Below are 17,562 nucleotides of genomic sequence, written 5' to 3' on the forward strand. Positions count from 1 at the left end.
CATTTTTTTGGCTAGTGCGACTTACTCTGGTGCGGCTTATAGTCCAAAAACTACAATAATACCTAAGAATAATAAGTCAGGGCCAATCAAATACACGAATTGTAATTTTGTATTTGTTGGTCCTTAGATTGGTTGGGTGTACTTTACGTTGTGGCCGGATGGGGAGCAACTGAAAGTGTGACAGTAGTAAACGAGTGAGAAAATGCAGATTAAGGTTTGGTGTTGTCGTCTTACGGACGTCACATTTATGCGGCACCTCACAACTCAAGCAGTTAATGTAGCCTTTTATGGTGCCATTGAACAGTACATGCTGCCAGAATCTCCCCACTTTACTTTTTGGTCTTGTTTGGAGTGGAAAATGGGCACTGACTGCTAGGTACAGTATAAACTATAATAGAGATTTATGAAAGATGAACTGCATTAAAAATAGTATTGGTAATGTCATATTTACAACAGCAAGATATGAACTAGCAAGGTTGTTCAGAGCGCGGCGTTTAAGTTTGAGAGTATTTATTATCTATCACGCACGACTGCCTTGTCAATTTTTGGATCTGACCTCTGATGTTTTGTAATGAACTTTCTGACCCAGCACGCTGGGAGAAGCCCCACGCATCGCTAATATCTGGACACACAGCAGAGAGTCGCTCAATATGCAGTCTAACTTGGACTGTGTGGGTTGTTACGGTTCAGTGGCGCAGGATGAGGGGAGAGTAAAGGGGAAAAACAGCCAACCTTGCTGGCTTTGTGCGTCATAAACTCGCAGGCCAAATAATGGTGGTCTCTCACTTCGCAGCACATTGACATCCCCAGTGGACAAGTCCAGCTGGAAGACTGATGCATTCATGTACTCAGTCCAAAAGATAAAATTGCGATAATGGGATATTCCAAATGGATGGTTTAGCTCTTTTCCATTGTAGACCACCTGCAATGGAAAGTAATCCACTGTCATCTAAGAAATTCAACTAATCATGTTATGCCAGAGCAAATTTCTCAAGAATGAATACTCACCATGCGCCCGGTCCCGTTAAGGTAAATCTTTTCAATGTGATCATAGTAGGCATCGCACCAATACATGCTACTGGAGCTGTGGTCCAATGTAAGGCCGTTGGGCCATAGCATGTTCGTAGTGACAAAAATACGACGATTCGAACCGTCCATCCAGGCTTTCTCGATCCTCCCAATGCTGTCGTTGACCTCGTCTTCTTCCCAGTCGGTCCAATACATCCAGCTAGTAGAATCACAAAAACACCGTTTGACTATCTGGTATAATAACATATGCTTTATTTGGAAATCTATAAAATGAAAAAAAAAAGTTGGTTTACAGAGGTGCCTATCATATGGATTTATATACTGAGCCAATCTCATATAGTAGGGCAAATACGTATTTAGTCAACCACTAATTGTGCAAGTTTCCCACATGAAAATATTAGAGATGCCTGTAATTGTCAACATGGGTAAACATCAACCATGAGAGACAGAATGTGGAAAAAAAAACAAAAAAACCCCAAGAAAATCCCATTGTTTGATTTTTAAAGAATTTATTTGCAAATCATGGTGGAAAATAAGTATTTGGTCAATACCAAAAGTTCATCTCAGTACTTTATTATGTACCCTTTGTTGGCAATAACGGAGGGCAAACATTTACTGTAGCTCTTCACAAGCTTTTCACACACTGTTGCTGGAATTTTGGCCCATTCTTCCATGCAGATCTCCTCTAGAGCAGTGATTTTTGGGGCTGTCACTGGGCAACACGGACTTTCGACTCCCTCCACAGATTTTCTATGGGATTGTCTAGGCCACTCCAGGACCTCGAAATGCTATTACGAAGCCACTCCTTTGTTGCCCTGGCTGTGTGTTTGGGATCATTGTCATGCTGAAAGACCCAGCCACGTCTCATCTTCAATGCCCTTGCTGATGGAAGGATATTTTCACTCAAAATCTCTTGATACAGGGCCCGATTCATTCTTTCCTTTCCACAGATCAGTCGTCCTGGTCCCTTTGCAGAAAAAAGCCCCAAAGCATGATGTTTCCACCCCCATGGTTCACAGTCCTGGCTTCAGCAGGGGGACACGTCTGGCACTGCAGGATTTGAGTCCCTGGCGGCGCATTGTGTTACTGATAGTAGCCTTTGTTACTGTTGTCCCAGCTCTCTGTAGGTCATTCACTAGGTTCCCTTGTGTGGTTCTGGGATTTTTGCTCACCTTTCTTGTTATCATTTTGACGCCATGGGGTGAGATCTTGCATGGAGCCCCAGATCGAGGGAGATTATCGTCTTGTATGTCTTCCATTTTCTAATAAAATTGCTCCAACGGTTGATTTCTTTACACCAAGCGTTTTACCTATTGCAGAGTCAGTCTTCCCAGCCTGGTGCAGGTCTACAATTTTGTCTCTCATGTCCTTCGACAGCTCTTTGGTCTTGGCCATAGTGGAGTTTGGAGTGTGACTGACTGAAGTTGTGGACAGGTGTCTTTTACACCGATAATGAGTTAAAACAGGTGCCATTAATACAGGTAACGAGTGGAGCCTCGTTAGACCTCGTTAAACCTCGTTAGAAGAAGTTAGACCTCTTTGACAGCCAGAAATCTTGCTTGTTTGTAGGTGACCAAGTACTTATTTTCCACTCTAATTTGGAAATAAATGAATAAAAATCAAACAATGTGATTTTCTGTTTTTTTTTCCACATTCTGTCTCTCATGGTTGAGGATGACCCATGTTGACAATTACAGGCCTCTCTAATCTTTTCAAGTGGGAGAGCTTGCACAATTGGTGGTTGACTAAATACTTATTTGCCCCACTGTATATCACAAAAGGTGCCATCTGTTAAATTGCAAAAACGTACTTGATGAGTAACTTGTCAATGGCGGTCAACAGTAACTCTGAACACTAGTATCTCAAATCAACAACATCTGGTGATGAAATAAGTCATTCACCCATATAGTTACACTGTAGATTCTAATTGTTAACTTCTGGAATTTCCTATTGTATGCATGCATTCAGATAGCCTATGGCTACATGCAAGTGATTGTTTTAATGCGTAAAAGGCAGATCACTAATATCTTATGGCAGTTTTACAGGCTTTCTTTCAGCTTTAAAAAAAAAAAAAAAAAATCTACTAAATTATTAAACAGGCGAATAGGCAAAATGAAGCAGGCAGCTGTCTGCCAATGATGAGGCCTCACTCTTATTTCTTGGACATCTACTGGTAATTCCTTTGATTTCTAATCAATGGATAAAACTGAGGCTTGAAAAGGATCCGATGCATACAGTACAGCCTCACCAGTTTTTTTTTTCTTCCTGCAAATCCCTTAGGAATGATGTTTCCCTGCTCTGATTCCACACCCATGACTACCAAATGCTAAATACAACCACAGGTTCAGTGTACTGGATTTAACTTCACAACGAGCAAATACCGAAAGAAATGTGAATAAATTGGAATCAAGATTTCCCCCATGTAAAACCATTTAATTAAAAATCCCTGGCAAAGAAAAGCGAACATGTTGTAGCGTCACAAATCACTCAGACTTATCGAGTTTAAGGATGCTTCGCTGCACATCATCACATCATGTATTCCCAGCCATAAGTTTTCAGTACAAGTTGCGTACCCTGAGGTTGGAACTCATAGTGGATTTGTAGTGTTTGAAACGGGATTGGGTCAACGATTTGACGTGATGTGTTTGCGTGTAACCGCGCTCGATGGATTTGTTCCTTTTGAGTGTTGCTGTGTGAGCCATGCGGCCTCTTGTTTCTCATCAATGAACCACTGATAGAGAGCTGGTTAAAGGAGGATGAAAGAGAATCCCAAGTTGAGTTAATGACAACCCCCTGTGTTTCCAAGTCATCCAGGTGACCCCATGAATTATTCAGACTTGACTTGATGCATATATACACACACGTGTGCTCACACTCCACATTAGGCTAGCATTTGGGTGTTGTTATAACCCAACACAACACTGACTAAATATTCCATGTGGTCTCTGCCGTGAAAGAAAACCATAGCAAAAAGTCTTAGTTAGTGTACATAGGTGTGCTAAAGTGTTAGTAGACTTCTGTTAAACTCACAGTGGTCACAAAAAAGTGTACAGTCTGTACTGTGAAACTTTAAGGACGCTACGTTATGTTCTGCGGCTCCTTCGCTATATTGGGCACTGGTATTTTGAACCTGTGCGGGGTACAATGAAATGTCAAGACTATTAAAGTATTCTCGGTAAAAAAGTTTTGCCCAATGTCAGAAATGATGACCTTAGGCACAGGTCAAATGCAGCTGAAAAGACTCAAGAATGGCTAAGAGCAAAATGCTGGACTATTTTGAATCCTTCTATGAGCCCTGACGTAAATACATGCGACTATGTTGTAGTGCTGAACTAAAAATGCACTACTTATGTCAAATGTAATTTCACTTTTTGGTTAGCATGAAATTTGCATTAGACTGAGAATGAGTTTTGAGTCTCCACGCTTGATGTTTATGTGCGTAGGTGTATATGTTTCGGTTGTCTCTATGTGTGAACATTAGTGCCAATGAACTGAGATATTCAGAGTTGTTTTATCCTGATGAAAAAAGCAGGGATATTATTAACTCATCCACTGCCAAGGATTGTTATACTCCAAAACTGGTTTACAACCTTAAACTGCCATTATTGCCATAGACGTAGATATTAGTCATGTCTGTTTTTCAAGCGGTTGGGATGGAATAGGGTGGCACCAATTTCTATGAAATTCAGGTTTATAAATCACTAGGGGTGTAACGGTACACAAAAATCTCGGTTCGGTACGTACCTCGGTTTTGAGGTAACAGTTCATTTTCGGTACAGTAAGAAAACAAAATGCAAAATATAAATGTTCTAGTTGCTTATTGCACACCTTTGTGCTTTCAACAATAGGAACATTAGCCTATACAAAGCTAGAATTCTGCTCAAAAAGTAGCAGGTATTTAAAGATAACCCAACAACAATTTGCCTTTCAGACGTCGCGTATTGGTCAGCTGTCTTTCTAAAAGAAAGAAGAAAAAAAGTCCTGTGCTAAAGAGAAAAGCAAGCCCAATGACAAAGATTTTAACATGTATTTTACAAACGAAATGCCTCAATGAATCATTTTTTTTTCTTATGAACGGTTTTCAAAAGCTTTATTGGTGGATTTTCTCAAGTTAAAGCACCACACAGAAATTAATAAATTTAATTGTGTAAGCAGGATATGTGTATTATTCTTATTATTTAATTACAGGTGTTTTAGCTCATTTCAATTTATTTTATTTAAATGGGCTATTATTTATTTTATTATGTGTTTATATTTTACACATGTGATGCAGTATTCATTCATTTATATTGTATATTTTATGTTGTATAACTTTAGTTCCTATGTGAATATTAGTTCTTACTTGTTTTGTTGTGGTATGAGGGTTTTGTATTGAACACAGGGCCGTGTTGGTCATTATTGCAGCAGAGAAGACAGCAGTAAATCAACAAAGACAAGTCAACTGTGCCCCGATCTACCACTCAAGAGATCTGATGGACTCAAAAAGTGGGTTACAATTGCATATTAGTTTGAAAATAGACCGGATCCACCGTATTTTTACACGAGTGACTTCCGGTCTGCCCGATCCTAGAGGATCGCGTCTCGCATCAAATAATAAACTCGTTCTTTTCGCGTGCGTCGTGTCGAGCCGCTTCTGAGACGCGTCTAACACGTGGCCGCACTGCGACTGGTGTGCATTGGCTGATTGACTTTAACGCCCGCGATTCACTGCGTTCTCGCGGCAGCCACGTTGTCGCGCCGTTGACGTTTCTGGGTTATACTGTCCTACCGTGTTGGTCCTCATTATAGTAGAGGAGACGGAGTAAAAATAATCTACACAAAGAAACTGTAACCTGATCGACTCACAGCCTTGAAAAGTAAGGGTTACATTACGTCAGAAATTCGTTCAGTACACCTCCGTTCCGAACCGAGCACCATGTACCGAAACGGTTCAATACAAATACATGTACCGTTACACCCTTATTAACCACGGTAATGACTAACAGGCACCTGACAAAATTCTCTACAATGGCTAGAACTATGTTGAATACTTTGAAAACTCATCATGAATGCTATAACACATATCAATTTGTTTGAAATTACCGACTGTTTTGTGCATTCTTTCCTTCATATAGTCATAGTTTGCGAAAATTCTGTTTGTGTAATCTAAAGACAGACTCAAGAGATGTAGAAGCCACAGGGACTCAATTTGAATAATCCACCACATTCTCATCTCTTTGAAAGCACTTCCTGTGAGTATAAGAGATCTAACTCCTCAACCGTAGCCTACCAGAAATGCCTGGTTCGTTCAGTGCAAACTGAGTGTAACAAATACTGAGCAGCGTGAGCATCTTTTGGAGGCTCCTGTGTCTGACTTTAAACTCGTCAGCAATGAAGCATGTTCAAACCACAACACCATGCTCAAAGGACTTGCTTCCTTGATACACTATTCAGCCTTGGTCAACAAAAGACCAGCAGTGTTACTAGGTGCAAGTTAGATCCACACAATCTGGCGATAATTCAACTTTACAAACAAGCAACATGGGTAGGTCGTTAGGGCTGTAATTACTGATTTTCTACTGATATGAGCATCCGGTAATTAACAATGTTATGTGGATGTAAGATTGTTTTAGCTCAATATAAACCTGAGCAACAGCGCATGCACATTACACGTTTTGACCAAGAACATACAGGTAATAATGTTTTGTTTTTTGTTTTTTTTAACAGATTTGTTTCAGAATTTTAATCAGTGTTAAAAAAACATCCCATCAGATTATGCACATTGAACCAATAGTCTCTTGATCAAATAATTACAAATGAGAACACAACTTTACTGAATTATTTAATAGTAATTAATGATTTCCGTTAAAATTTGCTCAAGGAATCCAAGACAGAGAGTATCTAATTAGGATTACTTCAATAGATGCAGTAACAAATACGAAGTAGTTGGTGTTAACCAAATTGATATCAATTAAGAGCCTATCAATGCAATTCTTAGAAAACTTTAATTGAGTTCTGCAGTGAGGTTAATTATCATCTCTGCTGGTGTTATACACCATGCCTCAATTTATAAAGGAAATAATGTGTATTAGGGCTAGGGTAGAAGTAATCAAGTGAGAAGTGAGTTAACTGTGGCTAATGAGCTCGTAGTGGTGGTTCATCTCATAGCAGCTACTCTTTGAAACACTAATGCAAAAGCTTCACCAAGTGAGAATGTTGTGTTTTCATTTTGGGAAAAAAATTGACTTGAGTTTGAAAGGCAACATCATCTGATAAAATCACTTTCTTTACCTGTTCAGAGGGTCAACAACAATGGCTCGTGGATGTGACATGTTCCCTTCCAACAGTGTTTTCCTGGTCTCTGAGGCACTCTGCAACCTGGCAACGCTGATTGTCTTCCTGTAGCCATCATTGGTCCAGTACAAGTTATTACCGATCCAGTCCACAGAGATTCCTTCAACATTGTCGAGTTCTAAGACATAACAATAGTGTAGAGCAGTTTTATCAGACAGTTCAAAGAAATGTATTTCAGACTGTCAGTAATACGTTCTGAGTACACACTGAATGTGTTAAGAAGATTAGGTGCTTACAAATTCCAGTAAACCTATTGTTTTGTCAGGCAACATTCTCAAATGTGGGAAGTTACAGTATATACAGGCTGCACGGATACTAGGAATTCTGAGCATGTTCGTTCTAAAAATAATTTAAAATTACATTTCAGTCAGTTAATGTTTGTATTTCTAAAAATGAAGGGAATGTTTTGATGTGGCATGTCTGTTTGTTTTATCGTAATACCAATATATTTCACAAAGCGTAAGTAGTGTCACCAGAAACGAGAGATTGTGTAATCAGGATGCAAGACTGACAGCGTTGTCAAGAAAATGTGATGGTCGTCAATTTATTGTAACATAATGCACATATTATTAATTTGGTACTGTAGCATATTCACATGAATTTACTTTTTTCTTTTAATTATTATTTTTTAAAAATATTTTATTTGGAGATGTTCGTGCATAGACTTCATAATGTATTGACGGGTCAGATCGGTCATGCACTGTGCCTCTCATTCAAGTAGGAGGGCGCCCACATCAAGAAGAGCTATTCACATTACACGCACGCAGCGATCTAACGCTGGATTTCTGTTGAAAAAGTAAGAAAGCTGTACCGCATACAAACAGGAAGCATTGTCTCAGGAGTGATTTGTTCGAGGATTCAAGGTAATTATTATATTTTTCCTACCATGCATGCATTTTAAAACGTGAAAAAAAACAATGGGAGAAATTAGCCGCTACTGCATTGGTATCATAGTTCACAATTTTTACGTAAAATAAATGCTAACTGCACGTTTTTTTTTTTTTTTTTTGCTTGTAACCAAGAATCAAGACTGTTTAAATCCATATCTACAAAGAATTTGTGGATCTAAGCATTTATTCACAAGAACTTTCACCGGAAAAGCTCTGTTTACATCAGGCTGCCTGCTTGCTACATTTACTAACAGACTAGCATTGTACTTTGACATATTTACGTAAAATAAATGCTAACTGCACGTTTTTTTTGCTTTTAACCAAGAATCAAGACTTTTTTACATCTATATCTATAAAGAATTTGGGGATTTAAGCATTTATTTACAAAAAGTTTCACTGGAAAAGCTCTTTTTACATCAGGCGGCCGCTAGCTACATTTACTAACAGACTTGCATTGTACTTCGACATATTTACGCAAAACAAATGCTAACTACATGGGTTTTTTTTGCTTTTAACCAAGAATCGAGGCTGTTTTACGTCCATATCTACAAAGAATTCAGGCATTGAAGCATTTATTCACAAGAATTCTCAACGAAAAAAAGGTCTTTTTCTGTGATTTTACTCGGTCAGCTTTGACGGCCTCGCCAACAATGCAGGCCCCCTATTTATCGGCCCCGCACACCATGTCCCGTCAATAAATTATGAAATCTATAGTTTGTGTGTGCATTCTAGTTTATGCTAGCACTGGCTAATTGCAGTAGCCCAATGATGTTGACTCACAATAGCAGTTGTTACAAAGCTAAGTTATTTATTTCAAACGTTAATGTTGAGTAATTCATATATTGTACATTGAATTTAGGGTTTATTTCTATTCAACACCAAGTAAATGTTGTATCTATATTATAATATTTGTACACGAAAAGAAGTGAAATTGACTTACCATCATTAAGTATTGTTTCCCTTTTGCTTCCATCAATGTTTTGCCTTCCAATGAGAAAACTGGTGGTGTCAGCAAAGTAAATTTGTCCTGATGCTGCATGGTAGTCGATAGCGCGAGGGTTGACCAGGTCCTCAATTGGCACCATATGTTCATCACTAGACTTAACGTTCATATCCAAACCTTGGATGACCCCTGGACGCCCCTTACCATAGAACAGGAAGAGATTGTTTTGGGGCTCTAAGAGGAAGGAAAGAAGAGACCATTTAATGTTTTCAGCATTTAATTGCTGTGATTTGTCAGTGCTGATCCTAACATTAAACTCATTTATCAGGCGCATTCTTCACCGGAACCACCCATTTACTTTAATGGTGTCAATGACCAGCGCCAATGACAATTCTTTCTTATCTCACCCATACTGGAGGTAAAAAGTTGCCTGGCAGTACGAAAAAGAAAACACCAAGGCAAACCAGACAATTGTAAATACTTACCTTGGCTGTGAACATTGTCTTTGATCTGAAATAACACAATGTCTGCATAAAAGGACAAATAAAGAAGACTTAAAAGCTGATAGAGCTCCTTTGTGGCCTGCCAACCGCATAGGGGGCTCTACATTCTCAAACTATTTGCGATTCTCTAGAGAGGCGAGAGGAGGAATGAAAGCGGGCTTCCAGAGAGAGAAGCGGACCTCTCCTTGCTCTCAGTCCCAACCCAGGAGACTACAATGCTGGGGGTAAGGACCACACATGCCTCAATTCAATTTATCATTTTGCGAGGGAGAAACCGAGTACTCGGGAGACAATTAAGCCTTGCAAGAGACCCAGATATCAAACTTCAGTGTGACCGCTGTAAGAAGAACGAGCATTTAGCACCACGATCTCATTATGTTTTGGAAGAGAGAGAAGAGTGCAAGCAGGCATAAAAGGATATTCTGTCGTCAGATCATCTGTAATGGGAAAATTAATCAAATGTGTCAAACCAAATCTCTTGACGCCTTGCCACCCCAACTGCAACTCCGTCGAACCCTTCTAAACTGTAACGTGGATTTGATCTACTGCTTTAAATGTCAACCACACAATCTTCCTGAATTGATCAGCCCGGTCAACAAATGCAGTCAAAGTTAAAAGCTCATACGGCAATAATCAATCAAAATGGCATGTGATGATAGCATTAAATCGCTTTTGAAATGATCTGTGTCCATCAGCAGCCTTCTTAATCACTGTCACACTGCGGCAGATTAATGCACCGTCTGCTCTATTATGACCTTATGTTGTCCTTTTCAGACATTCATTACAAGCGCTTCCAATTAGCTTTGTTAGTGACAGACCTTTATCACAAAGATGCTTGAAAGAATATAGCGTATTTTCAGACTATTAGTCACTTTATTTCAAAGGTTGGCTGGGCCTGCCACTTGCGATATGTCGCTTCCCCCACCTACACTGGTAGTCGTGAGAATGGTGCTCTTGGCGTGCCCTCTACTTCCAGAATGAGTAGAATTGTACTTTAGTAATATTGAATATGAAGACCTTAATGGATTTGTTTGGTTATTTGTTAATGATTTGGAGAGAGATTGTGAGTTTGGTAAAGAAGTTATCATGTGTTGTTTAGGCTGTATTAGCTGAATAACTATTAATATTTTATGTTAACAGATACCTCTTTATCCTGTGTTCTCTATTTTAATGTTATTACTATAATGCAGTGCTTCTCAATTATTTTCTGTAACCCCCTGGCAAGAAGAAAACATTTTCCCACTACCCTCCGCTCGGCTATAAATAGTTTTTCTATAAAATTGTCATTTTTACACCTCTGCATAACATTGTATCCTTATTACCATAAGATAAACAAGAAAAAAAAGAAATCTAGTTCAATTTACAACACAGAATGACTTCTTAACACAATGCTAATCAGGAACACAAAATAATTTTATTGCATCAATTTGCCTGAAATATGAAACCTTTATTCTAACTCCAAGCCTTACTAATACCTATACTTTGTCATATTTCCCTCCAAGCCTTAGTAATAGGGTTAATACTTTATCATATCTCCTCTACTTGGCGTTGGGGTAGTTTTCTGCTGTCTCATTATCTCTGTCTCTTACAATCTTTCTTTTCATGCCTGTTAAAAAAAGGCCATCTCTTGAGGGTTTATTTACTCTCTTCATATGATTTCCTTTGTGCAAAATAGCACTACACCATAGTGACAATGAGAGCGCCAGTGCCATCTATAGTGGATGTGCAGTTACAGGTAATTCTACTACAGCCAACAACAAAAACATGCTCCAAAGGGTCCTGGCATTGCACCATGACCTTGGGACCCATTATTAAATAAAATTCCCCCCAGAAATGCGATTTACACTACAGTGCAATTTATGTCCCACCCCAACCCGCCTCTTCAACATTTTGACTGGTAAAACTTATAATCTGAAAAATACAATATATAATTCATAAGTAGGCGTCCTGGTGTGTGAGTTGTTAGCATGTCTGTCTCACAGGTCTAGGCTAATTGACCACTTCAAATTGTCCCTTTGTACGAGTGTGTGTATGAGTGGTTGTGTCTTCTTGTGGCCTGTGATTGGCTGGCAACCGATACAGGGTGTAACCTGTCTAGTTCCCATAGTTAGCTGGGATAGGCTTCAGCACCCACCCACACACAACCAACCCTCGTGAGGATAAGTGACAAGGAAGATGAATGAATGAATAATTTCAGTATGGCAAACTTACTTTTGCAGGACTGGCCATCAGAACCAAGCATATAGCCAACACGGCAATGACATGTTCTGGATTTGTAGCTCCCACTCAGAAGACAAATATGGGAGCATCCACCCATTTTCCCGTAGGAATTCATTTCACAGGCATGAGATTTAACTGTGGACAAAATTAGCGCATATCATCGTAAGACAGTTAAGTTCACCTAAATTTTTACTTACCAGAAGCTAATGTTGCATTGATGCAAACAATTATTATTACGTAATGTTTGGGGTGTTGAATCAGACCATAGTTTTTCCTGAAAGGTCTAGTTTGTTGGCAAATCAAGATTTAAAAGGTTTTTTGCAATGCAAAATGATTGGGAAGCGATATTTTGAACAAAATGGGTATATAGCTGGCACTTGAAAAATTGCCCATAAGCAGCAATATGTAGCAAACTAATACCTGCTACTGTATGTCATGTTGTAGACAACTGCATGCACATGTGACCAAAAATAGGGAAAATATACTGCACTGCTGCCAAAGTGCTCCGATATGTGACAATTAGTCAACTATGACCAGTTAATGTCAGAAAAATGTATAGAAGAATGCGAAACACTAAAAACATTAAACTGGTATTAGGTGAAAAAAAATAATAAGAGGAATCTTTAAAATAATCAGTTTCAGGGGTCAAAACACATGAAAAGTAATATACCACACATTACTCTCAGAAATAGTAATTTATGTTCGTTCCTTTGGCATGTTGTCAAAGGAACATATTCCAAGGTGCACTCCACGCAGCCTTCAAAAAGTGATTAAAAGCAGCCTGCTTGGCTTGTCGGCCAAATCAGCCATGTATTATTTTAAGCATGCTTGCTGCCTGTGTCTTTTTGCTCCTCCCAATTGTAAGGGAAAGTACTTAGTAGGTGTTGTCGCGGTTCACTCCTCGCGAAATGTATGGCTTAATTCCGATGTGTTAGGCTGACACGCCAGTTGATCAAAAGCAAGTTGTATTGGCCGACTCTTAGCTTGATCTATGGTAGGCATGTTCCGGTATGACATTCTGACGGTATGATAACCTTAAACCAAAATTTCACCGTATCACGATATTGTAATTACAGCTCTAAAATGTGTTACTTTGACATATCTGGGTTTAAAAAAAAACTTTTCTCCATTGAATAGGATTTTTGTTTTTCAAAACACGAGTTAATTGTAACGGAAGTATAAGCTAAAATAAAATAAAATAATAATAATAATAATTTTTTTAAAATTACTGAAATATTCAAATATTCTTTCAGGTGAGCCTAAACCCACAGCCACAGCTCAACATTATGACCATCAGAACAAAAATAATTGAAGTATTTATCATAAAAAGCACGTGTGTATGACTCATGTCATGTTTATATCATACACCCACTTTATTTCTCAACACAAGACAGTTGCCAGAGAGAAAAAAATTACCCCATTTGACCACCGCTAGACACACTAAACACGCTGAAGTTAACTCTCGTAGCTGGTGGGAAACGTTCATGACAGTGTTTACTAACCTTTAATTTTGTATAAATGTGTAATCATATTGTCTATTGTCTAATCGTATTGCCTCCTTGGCAGCCACCCTCCTCAAACATGTTTTACATGTTTGTTGGCCCTCCTCCTCTAAGTCGCACCCGTCTTTAACTTTTCTGTAGCCAAAGTATTACTATACCAGCGATTTCGTATTCTTCGATGGGGGTAAAAAAGTTCAGGCGTTTCACCTCCTTCAGCCATCGTGTAGCACAGCTGAGTCACTGACATTGAGCAACAACTGGTGGAAGAGGGTAGAGCCTTGCAGCTGCAAGCGAGGGATTTCTCCATGCATTTTGAGGACAAAAAATAGCTAATACCTCAGGGACGGTATGATGGAAAATGTTTGCGCTTTTGAAACCTTGACATTTTCATACCACGGTATATTTTGAAACCGGTAATCGGCACATGTCTAGTCTATGGAGGCCTTCAGTTTAAAAAATTCTGACTGTTTGCATGACCGTGAAGCTATTTCAATGTGATTGAATAAGTGACTGTCTAATTGTGATTGGATGACCAGTGCACAGCACGTTGACAATGAAAGAAATTGACCGACTATCATCACTGCATCTGTAACATGTCCTTACCTTTGGGTTGAGTGAGTTTGTGGTAAACACGGAGCGCTGGTGCATTTCCCATAGTTGGAACTGACTTGAGCTCTGCCGTGACATTGAACCTTTGGATTTGCAGCAGCGTCACACTGAAAATTCCTTTTAAAGGGTCAGAGTGGGTACACTGGGTAGCATAGATGTAGTTCTCAAACACAGCTAATGCATAAATCTTTGACACCTGAAAAAGAAAAATGTTCCAATGAGCTCTTTCTCAATATGTGTTCGTTGGCATAAAGGAGGCGGATGGTGAGGACGGCGGCGGTCCAGCCAGGGCCTGGGTGCACATTTGGCAGGCCATAGACTGGACCGAGAAGCTGAACAGCTCTAGGGGGGCTGACAGTGGCCTGATACATCAGCTACCATGCTACATTTAGCAGGCTGACACCCATGAAAAGCGACATGACTAGCTGAGCCGTGTTCACAGAAGTAGAGTTAAACTCAAGGGGATGCAACGTGACATCGAGGGCACAGTGAAACATGAGTCTGAATAAATAAACAAGTAAAACAACTGTTCCACCTCTTGACGGTATCTTTTGCTTGCGCACACGTTTATTGTTGATGTTGAAAATCAGGTACATCCACTTTGTTATGATTTGGATTAGATCATTAAATTTTATAATGTGTATTGCTAGGCAAAAAAACATTTGGCAACACGTTACTAATAAAGAAGTCTTGCGCTCGCCTATTGTGTCTGTGTAACAGCCTTTTTATCTGCCTTGGCATAAAAGCAGGTATATAAAAAGGATAATCCTGCCCATAAAATACACATCTTCCTTGCCTGAATATCTACATGCATTTGCCTGCAATCATATTTTAATGAATGAGCAAAGTCTCTGTTAAGAGACATCTGAAGAGCTAATTTGAAAGATTTGCCACACTTGTCTTCTATTCATCAACTGAGCTATCGTGAGCTGACCTTTTATGTCATTGTGTGATGTGAATTATGCGAGAAGCAAGAAGAGAATGCACCCCCTGTCTTGTTTTGATAAAAAGGGGCAAAAGGAAAATGTCGTGACTCACTTGGCTTCCCTGGATGATGTTGTGTCGGTTTTTGCCTTGGTAATCCACAACATCTATGTAATCCAGGTAGGCATCTGCCCAATACACTAGCCTTTTGACCACATCCAATGCCACAGCTGTGGGCTGCTCAATTTTATAATCCACCAGCCGGGTTCTGTTGGTGCCATCCATGTTACAGCGCTCCACCTTGGCAACATCTCCGTAGTCAGTGAAGAACATCATTCTGCATGTAGGGAAAAATATTACTATAAAAACAAAATGCTTCAATCTTTTCAATAAAATAGAATTCATTTTGGTGAAGTCAAATTAAATATCCCACAAACACGAACAACACAAACATAACATGCATTTATTAAATGGGGATTTTATCCATTTAGGAAAAAAAAAAAAAAGTGAAGATACCTGATTGCATGTAAGTAAGTAATTGCACTCTTTGATAATTCATAAACTAGTTATTGCTAATCACATTTTTTGGACAGCCAAGTTTGTTTTACCTGACAACACGCAAGTCTTATTACCTCCAATAATCCACTTAAATAAAACAACTAAATGAAGACGGACAAGACCTTATCAGAAAAATGCCACAATCCCAAACAGTTCAAGAATAGATGATAAGCAAATTAGCTGACATTTATCAGTTTAAAAAGGGTTTCAAACAATCCGCATATGGAGAAAACATGGAACAGTGGTGAGCACAAGCCCAAAGTAATGACTAATTCCGAAGGTAACAAAAGAACCAAGGACCCAATGAATATGCATTAGACCCATCTTAACATAATTCATTATTATATTGAAGCCAGTACATGTTGTTACTTTAAAGGTTCTTATCTGAAGCCTAGACTAACAACTACTGACTGACACTATAACTGCTACCTTCACACAAATCACATGCATGTAACAGCACAAATATACAATAGGAGCTTTCAATAACAACTTTGAGAACTCCACTTTAGATTTTTGCACCGCCACAAATGTCGTTGCCCAGCTTTTATGTTCATGGCCATACTGTATCTGCGACACTCTTTCCAATCCCACAAGAGCATTTCTTGCTCAGCTCAACAAAGTCCGTCCTCCTACACCACTTGGCTTTCTAATGTACATAACACGCATAGTGTGAAACATGGGGAAAAATGCAGCACCTTCTCAAAAACCTCCATGATAAATGTGAAGGCTGTTTGCCTGTGCAATAACCCTAACCCGCCATCGTGTTTTCATAAATGTTTTGAATCGCAAGTTGTTCCTTACATACTCTGAGTGCTCCTCACTATCATTCAGACAAAGGTCATTTTGTCATCTCATCTTGATTCTGGTATGGACTGTAAACATGTCTCTTGAATAGTGTTGGACAATATGATGATATGTAATATGACGATATAAAGTATCATTACTATCGCCAATTTTAACTCATTGTCCGCCATTGACGATAGACATCCATTTCATTCAAACTGGAACGACAGGCCGTGAATGCTCATCCTTCTGTGACACTGACGATGCTAGACGTCCAATCCACTTTACCTGAGAGTGATTTAAACGCCCTTCCCAGGAATACAGTACTGTTGTGTATTTGAGGGCAGAAAACCAATGATAAAATAAGATAGCTTGAACATTTTACCCAATGTTTATTTGATGACGTCAAGGAATCTAAATGGTATATTAGTCCCAGAGGCTATTGTATATAAAATGCTCCTGCTTGAAGAAAATGGAATACAGCCCTTCCTGAATAAGTGTGCGTGTGCTTTGTGAAATGTAAAACTGCCTTCATTCATTACCCAAAGACAAATGCAGCAGAGAGAAAATAAAGCAGTGGAAAGATATAATAGACAATGGAATTCTAGAAATATCAACGTCTGAGTGCTGCTTTAGGTTAATAGCGATTGGTAGTGTGGAATATAAAATGACAGCCCATCCAATTGAAAAAAAAAAACCATCCCAGAGAATAAATCATCTCAAAATTGCCTAACTCAAATATATTAGGTGGATATTTGTTTTAGGTTTATGAAGTAGCACTAACAATGTGTCTCTCTATCACAGGCACTTGTTTTTGTAAGTGGAGCCCATTTAAAGTGAAGGATGAGCTGAGATGCACGGACTTGAAACAAGAAATCACTGTGACCAAATCAGGATCAATGGAAGCGACCAAAAGCAAGGCCAAGTCTTTTGGATTTTTTTTTCTTTTTTACAGTATTTGGTATTGACCAATCTGCACACAATTTGAACCAAGGGCGTATATTTGCATAGGGACGGTAGGGACATGACAATATCAACTTTTCAGTATGCTGAAATCGTCCCCACCAACCTTTAAGCAACCTTATTGGCATTCTATCACGAATTCAGTTATATGGGTAATTTAGACTGTCTTTCCATATGTGTTATGGATAGAATTGACCCTGCCATTATTAAGTGAATTGCTTTCAGTATGTTCAGGCTGACATTTATCCCCTTTTCACTTGCTGAATGTGCCAGCCCATTTCTTTCCCCTCAAACACACAATTGAT

General features: G+C 39.0%; 1 protein-coding gene across 8 annotated transcripts in view; it reads right to left on the reverse strand.

Moving 5' to 3' along the window:
- Positions 1-17,562, reverse strand: part of lrp1bb (low density lipoprotein receptor-related protein 1Bb) — a 469,826-nt gene that overhangs the window by 238,954 nt on the left and 213,310 nt on the right. For all 8 annotated transcript variants that reach the window (XM_057852528.1, XM_057852526.1, XM_057852531.1 and 5 more), the window contains 7 exons: positions 15,068-15,290; positions 14,024-14,225; positions 11,910-12,053; positions 9,193-9,429; positions 7,300-7,480; positions 1,009-1,228; positions 733-922 (listed from right to left, as the gene is read on the reverse strand). In XM_057852528.1, coding sequence (XP_057708511.1) covers positions 733-922; positions 1,009-1,228; positions 7,300-7,480; positions 9,193-9,429; positions 11,910-12,053; positions 14,024-14,225; positions 15,068-15,290 — 1,397 coding nt within the window. The remainder of the gene's footprint in view (positions 1-732; positions 923-1,008; positions 1,229-7,299; positions 7,481-9,192; positions 9,430-11,909; positions 12,054-14,023; positions 14,226-15,067; positions 15,291-17,562) is intronic.

Source organism: Corythoichthys intestinalis, chromosome 12, assembly GCF_030265065.1.
Source record: "Corythoichthys intestinalis isolate RoL2023-P3 chromosome 12, ASM3026506v1, whole genome shotgun sequence".
Classification (NCBI taxonomy): Eukaryota; Metazoa; Chordata; class Actinopteri; order Syngnathiformes; family Syngnathidae; genus Corythoichthys; species Corythoichthys intestinalis.